The sequence below is a fragment of the Amblyomma americanum genome, chromosome 5 (genome assembly GCF_052857255.1).
Source record: "Amblyomma americanum isolate KBUSLIRL-KWMA chromosome 5, ASM5285725v1, whole genome shotgun sequence".
In the NCBI taxonomy this organism is placed as follows: domain Eukaryota; kingdom Metazoa; phylum Arthropoda; class Arachnida; order Ixodida; family Ixodidae; genus Amblyomma; species Amblyomma americanum.
Genome location: NC_135501.1, coordinates 117,841,660 through 117,852,241, shown reverse-complemented (window position 1 = coordinate 117,852,241; position 10,582 = coordinate 117,841,660). Strand labels below are relative to the sequence as shown.

At 44.2% G+C, this 10,582-nt stretch overlaps 1 protein-coding gene across 1 annotated transcript; it reads left to right on the top strand.

Annotated features, from left to right (window-relative positions):
• Positions 1–218: 218 nt before the first annotated feature.
• On the top strand, positions 219–7,307 carry LOC144134958 (AB hydrolase superfamily protein YfhM-like). Its single transcript, XM_077667745.1, has 7 exons — positions 219–369; positions 1,917–2,132; positions 2,884–3,017; positions 3,919–4,031; positions 4,603–4,780; positions 5,777–5,913; positions 6,793–7,307. Exons 2-7 carry the CDS (start codon positions 1,944–1,946, stop codon positions 7,218–7,220), a joined length of 1,179 nt encoding a protein of 392 aa, XP_077523871.1. The 5' UTR covers positions 219–369; positions 1,917–1,943; the 3' UTR covers positions 7,221–7,307.
• The last annotated feature ends 3,275 nt before the right edge of the window (positions 7,308–10,582 follow it).

The following is a 10,582-nucleotide window of genomic DNA, read 5'->3' as shown; positions in this document are numbered from 1 at the left end:
TTCATTATGCGCGCTTTCAAGAGCCGGACGAAATAAACAGGTCACAATTGCGACGATTCTCCGAATCAAGGTCGCTAAGTTCATAACCGGGCCTTAGATATCTCTTAGTTACGCGAAATGCTGGAAATTCCTTATGGCTGCAAGCTCGCAAGTGGGTTAACACTTATCTATTATTATGCTTTGAAGATAATTATCGCTCTTTTTCTGTACATGTTGTTTTTCTCTCATCGTTTATCGCGCTTCACGCACATTGTATATAAACGGGACACCTCTGCCCAGAGTTTCATCGGAAGCTTGGTCTGGGCACGCAGACTGCTGATCATACTGGAATCGCTCGTCAGCCAGCCAGCCTGAGAACAGTAGTTTAAGGTAAGCAATTCACAATATTCTTTATCATGTCTACTGTAGTAGAATCAGCAGACATGAAGACTTCATGGAAGTTTTTCGAAAGGTACCTCGAGGTTGCCACATTTTAGCATTAGCACAAGGGCAAATTTCCGGTTACTTTTATTTTTTCGTTTCGGACTCTAAATTGCCACCCACCAGTAAAAAAATCGTCTGTTTTTTAGACAGGTTAGAGGTATTATTCCTAGGAAATAATGAAATTCAGACCGGGGGAATGCACATCGTGCTCTCTTATCTGACACCAAAATTTCTCCGAGATACATCAGCCGCACTTATTTTGTTTTCGAAACCAAAGATTCTAAAGATGGGCTGAATTCTTGAATTGTTGCTGTAATAAGAACAACGTTGGGTGTGCGCCAAAAAAGAAGCAACAAACATGGTAATTAGAATTTTCGGCTGCAAATTTTTCCTTCAATTACAGTTATAAATAACAATGTTATTCAGAGCACTGAGCCTGACTGAAGAACGGTGGAGTAACAGATGCGTGGGATGCAAAAATTATTAAACGCTAAATTAGGTATAGCCACGGCTTCCGACCAAGCGGGGCGGCAGTGAAAGGATGATACAAGACACATAAGGCGGGATACACTGACTAACTCAGGATGTACCTATAGCAGCTCACTCGCGCACTACTAAAAAGAGAATTGGACCTAATAGGTTGTTCATGATGGTTCAAGCCGCTTCACTTTTTACAGCCGAAAATACACAACAACAACTTAGAGCGTACTCTGTGTAGTTGTGTATTTTCGTCTGTAAAAGGTTAGGCGCGTTGAACCATCTACGCGCACAGCGTTTCTTGAGACACACACCTTGAGGTGTGATATCGCTTCGGAGCAAAGCTGCAGACGTTTAAGGCTGCCTACAAACACACTGGCTACGTACGCCAGCCCAAAGTTGACGTTCTGCTCGGCTATATTCCGAAGTATGCTAAAATACATTAGCTGTATTAAATCGAATGCTTAAGGTGATCATGTCATAAACCATTGCCTGAAACACAACTTTAGCAGCCGCGGACAAACGACCTATTTGAGTCATGGAATTTTGCAGAATGCTTTTGTAACGTTAAGCTGTAAAAACTGGGCTGGGAGGCGATGGCAGAATATCAATAGTCAAGGTTATCCGCCCACCAAGATTCATTATTACTAAAACCAAAAGCTAAGAAAGACTTAATTTGGACACTAGAAGGTGTCCGCGATAGAAGCCTACTCGACCAAAACGCTTTCTCAAGGCTGCACTTGGAGCAGATGAAGTCTCTGAACAAGCAGTGGAGGAATGGAGCAAGCTTTTTTTTTTTTTGTAAGTAATAAGTGGTTGAATTCGTACAGTTTGTTCCAAGCGAAAGCGCATGTTCCTTGGCGGTACTAAGGTGAACAGTTCTGTAATAATATTTTATGGCCTGTAGTAGAAATCTTATGGCGCCATTAAAAAAATTGCGCCATGATTCCATTATAGTGCAGCTGAAAACTGCATGATGATGGCCATCGAAAAACTACTCTTGTTGTATTTTCCAGACGCCGTAAACCATACAGCCAGCCAAAATGGTGCTGCCAATCTTTGGGAAAGCACTCTTCTTTGCCATCGCGACTAGCATGGGCATCTGGTTGGAAGCGTACGTGAGGACCAACGTATACTTCCACGGAGACTCCATCCTCATTCCGAAGAACCGGACATATCCACCAGAATTCGACAGCCCACAGTATGGGGAGCACAAGTTCGTGAATCTTTCGGTAAGTGACTGCCACTAGTGCTTACGGTCCAGTCATCGCAGCTTGCGTGAGAATGCGAAGTCGCAAGCTATTTTTTAAACTAATACCTTTGAAGTATCACCGCTATTATAACTGATTCCTATAAGTCTCCCGTAAGTAGTTTTCTTAAGATGGACTGGTCTGTTAAGTGAGAGATATTGCGAAGAAGCTCTCTGAAAATACAGAACAGTTATGAATTTTTTATGATAGCGATTCTTGGCCAAAGAAATTAAGAATGCTGTAGTGGAGAACACATAGCTTGCTCCTGAGATCATTTCGTTACCTTAACTGACGAGTTTTCAGCCAACCATAAATAGGACAACAGCGGCTCGGTGTTCAACCAGCGCTGCTTTTGTAAGTCAAAAATGCTTCATACCCACTGGTATACCACAGTGGGCAAGTCAGCATTAAGTTCAGTGGGTCAGCATGAAACGGGGCAAATTATCCCCGAACACCGTTGTCACAGGTGATTTTTCCAAGATGTGCTCCAGGAAACACAGCAAGGCGCTGCACAGAAGAAAATGATTATCTTCATGCAGCATGAATTTTACCCAGCACACTGGAATTCCGTGCCAAAATTACGCAATAAAACATTTGCCGGGGGCATCAGATCATGCGGAAACGAACTCGCACAGCTCAGTTCACTTTGTCACAAAGAATGTAAAGGAATCTTGTTTTGTGCTGCGTTTTTTTGTCAAAAAAATATTCCTCTCCCATCATTTCTCGTCTTTAGGACATCAGAGTCCATTATGTAACCAGGGGCTGCGACGAAGAGGGAAATCGACCCATGCTACTCCTTCTGCACGGATTCCTCGACTTCTGGTTCATCTGGAACAGGCAGATACCGAAGCTGAGCGAGGAGTTCTGGTATGTGTAGTTTTGTGAGAATTATTTTAGTTTGAGCACAAAATTATATTAAGAAAGGAAATATTATATACAGCTCCCTTGCATGAAAACTGCTTTTTCTCGGAATTTGCAGCCAGTACATTACACTATGTTCGTGCTGTGAGGATAGGTACGATTCGCAGTTCATTTTAAGAAAGCATGACTTTTACACTCAGAAAGCTGCGCGAAAGAGGCAGTAATTGGAGAAATACACAAAGAATTAGCCAAGTTGATAACATTTAAGAAGGCTACGGCTTTTAGAACGCAACTGTCATACAGTCACAAAGGTTAAAGTGGCTTGAAACGTAACAAAATCAAGCAGGATTGTCCAGAGATAACGATGACATAACTACCAAAATATCTGACCTGTACCTTAATCATACGCTGTAAATAACGAGATATATTTTGAAAGAATTGGTCTAGAGTGTTGAATTATAGTCATTTCAGGGGATACGCGAATCTGTTGGGCGCATCACCAAATACAGCCTGAAGTTCTTGGCTCTTTGATTTGAGGTACACTTTGGTGTTTGTTACAAAAAGCTCTTTCGTCTAGTAGAGCCCTAGCCACGATCTCTGACAATCAACAACACAACTGGTCTTTGGGATATTTAAAATTTAAAGGACGATGACTTAAAGCTGGCAAGCGCCACCAGTTGTTAAATGATCGGTTTTGCGGAGACAATCCTCGGTCTGTACAGTGGGTCTTCGTGCAAAAGTCTAAAACGGAAGTAAGTGTGATTTTTTGTCACCCCTTTCCTTCACAGTCTGCTTGTTTCACATATATGGATTTTTCATTTGGTTAGGAGGTTATTTTTACCATGGTCGAGGTACTCAGAACGTCGTTTTGCTTGCAAGAACTAATCCATCTGCCTGACCTTCACAGTGTTGTGGCACCTGATTTACGTGGCTACGGAAACACCACGAGACCAACTGATACCGCGGAGTACCTCATGCCGAAGCTTATCGGAGATGTGAAGGGACTGCTTGAAGCTCTAAGTAAGTACTCGCCCAAAAAGGTGTTCCAGTAAGGCAGAAGCACATCGAGCAGAAAACTCAGCATTAACATTGGGCTCAGCCCAACGTTTTAGCACATGAATGCAGATGCCATTTGAAAAGCGTGGTTTTAAACCAAGTTTTGCCTATTTGCGCTCTGTGTATACCGGAAGTTCACAAACTTGGACTCAGTGCAAGGGATTTAAATAAGTAAGCGTTCCGAATATACTCGTTTACAGATGCTGCAGCTATAGGGAAAAATTGTATACATGGAGCTTTCATCTGTTTTTAAGAATCAGTTATTCCTTTTCATTTCACCTCTGATGGATTTGCAAACGCTCCTGCATAGTTTAGAATTACAACGCCCGACGACAGTTAAATCCACCACAATGTTTAAAACGTCGTGCGGATGCATCTAATACCACATGCTGACACAAGTGAAAACGTGAACATTAGTCGGCCCTCCTGTATCTGGAACAAGTAAATAAAGAAATATATAATAAAAAGACCATAGCAATAAATTTTACATGAAATTTTTCGTAAGAAACACTGAAAATTATTTCTTGTACTGCAGATCCCAACCACACGAGGAATGTTGTCCTTGTGGGGCACGACTGGGGTGGCATGATCAGCCTCTGCTTCGCCACATTGCACGAGACGATGATCGACAAGATGGTCATCATCAACGGCATGCACCCGCAGGCATTTCTGAAGCAACTGTTCAAGAGCCCAACTCAGATGAGGATGTCCTGGTGAGCCCATTTTGTTTGCTTAGTTTTCAGCGCAAGTAGCCTAAGATTCTTTATTTTACATCCCCAGTCTCATCCTCCTCGCGCTATTCTAAAGCACTCACATTCACATGGTCGAACACTAGGTGCACTAACAATGCAAAAAATTTTATACAATGAATATACCGTATTCTACATTAGTAATAAACAAGAAGCAAAAATATCGCTCGAGGAATTGCATATTATGAAGTAGATTATAGTACCTTGCGTTAAAGTGCCATGGCGATTAAACGACTTAAGTCTGTGCAACATAATTTACGGGAGCAGCTTTAACACTTAATTATCTTTGTACGTGATTTTCTTCAAGGCTAAGGAAAAAAAAGATCTGATGTCTCCAGGACAAAAACAACGCTCCATACAAGTGGCGCGTTGCGCTTTAGAAAGACCGATGTGATGAACTAAAGTTATCCTTCCGGTGTTTTCAAGCGTTTGCATTTTTTTTTGCATGCGCTACCGCTTCCCCTTTGGCAGAAAGGCGCGGAATTATAGGAACTCCGAAGACTTCATTTTGGGTAGGCTTTCTTGATCTGTGCAAGGCTGGACAATGAGGCTTACGCGGTTGGTTTCTCTGAGTGCCTCCACCTTAATAAAGATTTCCGCTTGTTCGATTGTAAAAAGATCGCCTCTAAAAGTAAGACTGTATGCGTCAAAACAAGCAACATGGTATTTAACTTCGTTTGAGTGAAAAATAAGTGCATTTCTGGGAGTTTATATTCCCCAGGTGGTCAAAATTTCCGGAGCCCTCATCTACGGCGTCCCTCATAGCCAGAGTCGTTTTGGGACGTTAAACCCCATAAACCAAACTAAACGAAACCATATTCAAATTTGGCGTAGGAAGCACATGTGCGGAGACTTACTCAGTAGCAACTGCTCTCGAGAAAGATTTGCATGGCTGTCAACATGTAAAGACTCTTCCGAGTACCTTCAGCGGCGACTCACTAACGCTCCTCATATGCGCAGGTACATGCTTCCGTTCCGACTTCCTGGTACCCCCGAGAAGTACCTCATCATGAAAGACTTGCAGTTCTTGGACAAAGCGCACAAGGGATTCACCGAGAGGGAGGAGTACGCCCACAAGTACGCCTACTCTCAACCAGGTACGTGTTTTAGGAGTCACTAGGACTAATTTGCAAATATCACTGAAAGAGAAAGGCCCACCCGGCAATGTTACGCCGATACGTTCACCGAAAACATTTAATCTGCCTTTTCATTGCGGTGGTTCCTATTTTTTTCAGCGCAAAGTTAAAGTGATCCTTGAGGGCCAAAGTGTGATTCATTTAGAAAATTCTCTGCGAAGGCGATATCAGATATTTTGCTATGGAAAATACAAACCTGGAAGCGAGGTTTTGAATATCTGAGTGCAGTTGAGAAACCACGCTACCATGAGTTAAGCAAGACCGCGAAAATAAAAATGGTGCGTGTCCAATACTGACAAAATGGTTACTGATATGCTCCCAAAAGTTCGCGTTCAAGGTTTCCATTGGATCCGTACCAATCTATCTCCACCAGCTTTATTATAACCAGGTTGCAGTTATATAGTGGCCGAAACTATCCCAGAGGCAAAAGACGTCTCGTGCCGCACGAAGTAGCAAAGAAAATGTCTGAATGTCGCTTTACAGTTATACATTCTGTTCGTTATTTTTAAAAGAATAGGAGAATGAAGCAGGCTATACGTCGTATTGCATGCCGCCAAATAATATTGGCTCCAGTGCTGCTTCTCATTGAAATTCTTCAGAAGTAATATTGTGTCGTGGTGTCTGATTATTGGGTCCTCTTTTTTTCTTGATGTTTTTTCGCTTAGTAATATTGTCATTATATTAAAAGTGTGTCCTATTAATGAAACCTTTCATGATCTGCAGTCAAGCCTAGCTATCATTACGATCGAGAGTATATCCGCGTAGTTATCACTCCCTATCCAATATTCTCACGCCAATGTAAATTATTCGCCAATACACGAAAATATTTTCTGCTTCCAGGTGCACTCACAGGCACCATCAACTACTACCGCGCCTTCAACAACGACAGTGATCAGTTTAACAAGCTGCCCTTCCGCAAGATCAATGTCACCACTCTCATACTGTGGGGCCAGCGTGACGCCTTCATCACCACGCCCGTCGCTCGATACAACCAAGACTGGCTTGCCGACTCACAACTGATTTACTACGAGGGAGCCGGACACTTCCCTCTGAGGGAGTGCTCCACGCATGTGACAGGCCGCATCAAGGAATTCGTGAAGACCGGCACCGTTGTCGTTAACAAAGAGCGCAGCTGGTGGCTTTGGTGGCAGCGGAGCACTGACGACCCCTGCAAGGAGTCGAAGGAACCTTCTAGTCATCAAGCGCCATCTAACGGGCCTGCTTTGCTTCCAGATGACGCGGATCTGCCGGAAAACATGAAGGCATGAAACGTTTGAGCTCACGTTTTCAGCAGGCCCTAGAGTAGCTAAACCACCTGCTGCGGCCCGAAATAAATTTTGATATTATATACAATTTCCAAGTTCCCCCTGTGCATTTTATGGTCTGTATTTCCCGTGCAAACTTCTATACAATATCAGTATAATATATCAGCCACTAACTGTTTTTCTCGTGAGCTTGGCACATGATTACCTTATTTTTCTGTGTGCCATATTGAGACTCGCGTAGCCCACCGTAAGTAATATCCATATCAGTCTTTGGAATTTAGCAAATTTTGGCTATTTCTACGTGTCACGTGCAATGGCGAGGTTGTTGTGCCTGCGAGCTTCTCGAAAGCGCATGTATTTTGGCGCGATCTATCTTCTATGTTACATCGTCTTTATTAAACACGATATGCCGGGCGTTACAGGTACTACTAAAGTCTAACACACAGGCACGCTACGATAACTTGCCTTCCGAATTCGTTTAAGATATGGTATATATGAGGAAGGCCTGTTTCAGAAACGTTGCCTTTAATATACAGGGCGTCACAGCTAACCATACTTAGCCAAGGTGTAAAAATATGTCGACGCTCTCTACGACGACGCGACCAAACGCATGTTGCTGGCTATCATATGCAGCAAGTCAGAGTATTTCGTGGATTATGCTTAATTGCATAATTAGTCAACATTACTTAACCAAATTACCAATCAACGCAGTTCAGCAAAAAACTGCAATTAGAAAGTTGTAGAACGGTCCGCAAAACGTCCGATTGAACCGCTAACTTTCTATTGGCGACCGGGTTGTTCAAAATGAAGCATTTTAAAATATAGCAGTATTTCATTAAAACAAATCAGCCACAATTCTGAATCGAAATCAGGCCCTGCTGAATGCCAGTCCGCCACGCATAGATATGCCGGTAAGGGTTATTTTTGTCTTTAGTGGCGATAGGCCACGAAGAGTAGTTGGTTCCAGCGTATTAGACGCCCACCTAGTGAACGCGTTGCGATGGTTATGACTGTAATGTAGGTTTGTGGGGTGTGTATGAGTATATAGTGACGTAGTATATCCTGAAGTGTAACCCAGATATTGACTGGTAAGCGGTCTTTGTGCTCAGGACATAGCTTATGATTAGTATAGCTGTGTGGCATTGTAGTGTGTGTGTGTTTGTTGTGTGCAAGTACTCCAGCGGTCAAGTTCATCGTGAGAACCCAGGATGAGACAGTCTGTGTAGTGGATGTGTGAATGTTGTGTGCATGCAACCATCGTATATGGTGACCACAATAATGTCTATGTGAACAAGGTGAAAAAGAAGAATTAAAAGAGACAAACACAAGGAGAATGCGCTATCGCGTACTCTCACAAGGCAATGCTTAAGCGTCCTCCTAACTTTTTTTAACAATGTACGCACTGGCGCACGTACTGTGTTTCCTCCCCCGTCTCCATCAGACACGCGCTTCAAGTGGGACCCGTCGTTCTCACATCCGACACAGGCGCCATCTCAAGCTTCCTTGTTCGCACATCGGGCTTCTTTCCTCCGCGCCATTTCTCTTTCCCTACTCTTTCTACTTCTATTTCCTCCTTTCTACGCTCCTTATCAGTTTTTGGGCTCAGGAAAAATTTAGGCTACCTAAAGAACTTTAACGCCAGAGCGCGTTACTGATCCCAGGTGGTCTAAGTTGTTCCGGAGCCCTCCACTACGGCACCTCTTTCTTCTTTAACTGCCTCCTCTATCACTTCCCTTACGGCGCGGATCAGGTGTCCACGGAGGTGTGTGAGACAGTTACTGCGTCTTTCGTTTCCTGCTGGCAATTTTTCCCGACACGCCCTTCTAATGCTCGCGCATTGGGATCATCAAAGATGAATGGGGCATTGGGGAATCTGTTACTGCAGCAGCTATTGGGCAGACGTGGATGCTTCGACCCGCCTATTCCTTCATTTATTTTTTTGTTTTGGTATAGGGGAGGGGGTTATAGGTGATATCTACTGTTGCAGAAAACGCTTGGACAGACGTGGCTGCTTATACGTGCCTATTGTCGCGATAACTACATTACGCTAGCATTTTGAGCCTTCAGCTTGACATCTCGCCACGTGGTCACGTTGTTAGTCACGTGGTGCGGAGCAGTTGCCGGCGGCGCGCGCCGGCGAAACCGAGGTGGGGTGGGGGTGGGGGAGAGGTAGGAAGAGAGTAAATCGACGTCCAGGGACGAAGATGATGAAGGATCGCCCAGCGAAACGGAGCTGCGAAAGACTGACGTTGCACTCTGAGCGAGTTCCACTAGGCCAGCTGTGGCTATCGCGTCACTCCAAGTTTAACCAGAGCTAAACCACAGCCATTTCTTTTTTATTTTTTTTAGGTGCCTTTTTTGTCAGCGGCGGCTCAGTTGGAGATGTGCATTTTTTCGTGGTGTGGACAGACAGGAAAAAAAAAAGCAATTAGAGGAGACACTTAAGCTCCGCCTTATGGGTATGATGCGATAGCGTAGTGGGTTAATTCACACATTTGCAGAACTACGTCATTCTCTAATTTACATTCATAGATCCCTGCGAGTCCTCATACCCCTCCTGGCGCAGTGGTGCAGGGGTTAAGCGATGCACCTCTGCGCTGCGCCGGCCGGTGCTTCCACCGGATTGCCTTGTGCAACCGAGGTTACTGTTCTGGAACGACCGATCATTAATTTACCCATTGCCTACCATGGTGGGCAGTTTGCTCCCTATCCGCTCGGCCGGTTCTGATGATGCCGCAAGGTCACATGACCTCGGTAGCCCACCTGCTACTTAGGTTGCTCTATGGTAACCACCTGCCAGCGCCATGCTCGTGTTTTTTCGTTCGCAACGCAGACAACACCTACACCAGACTTTCTGGTGAACAGGCCCTTTAACGCTGTCGCGTTAATATGTGGCAAAAGAGAAGTGTAAGTGTGGCCGTTATATGCATTCCTGCATGAGAATACATGGCGCCGGCGCTGTTCAAACCGCTCTTTGAGCTTTATTTCAAACAGCGCGCAAGCAACCGTAAACCACACAGGCAAGAGTAAACATTCATTGCGCAGAAGAAAGCACTACTTGCCAGTACCGCCGAGGTTGAAGGCCCCGTTAGCTTAGCTTCGAGCGCGTATTGAATGCTGCTCTAGGGCTATAACAGGCCTAAATGAGCGATAACTCTTGAAAACCCTCCTATTAGTGGCAAATCGTTAGGTACAACATATAATAGAAGAAACCTGAAAGCTGACCAATCACCATATTTTGTTTTCGTTCTGTTTTAGAGGTTAGAAGCCAGAGGCAGTGCAACATATTGCCAAACAATTCTGATACCTTGCCCGTCATGTGTCAGCTCATATGTCAAGGGACTAAGCAAGATCTCTACATTTCC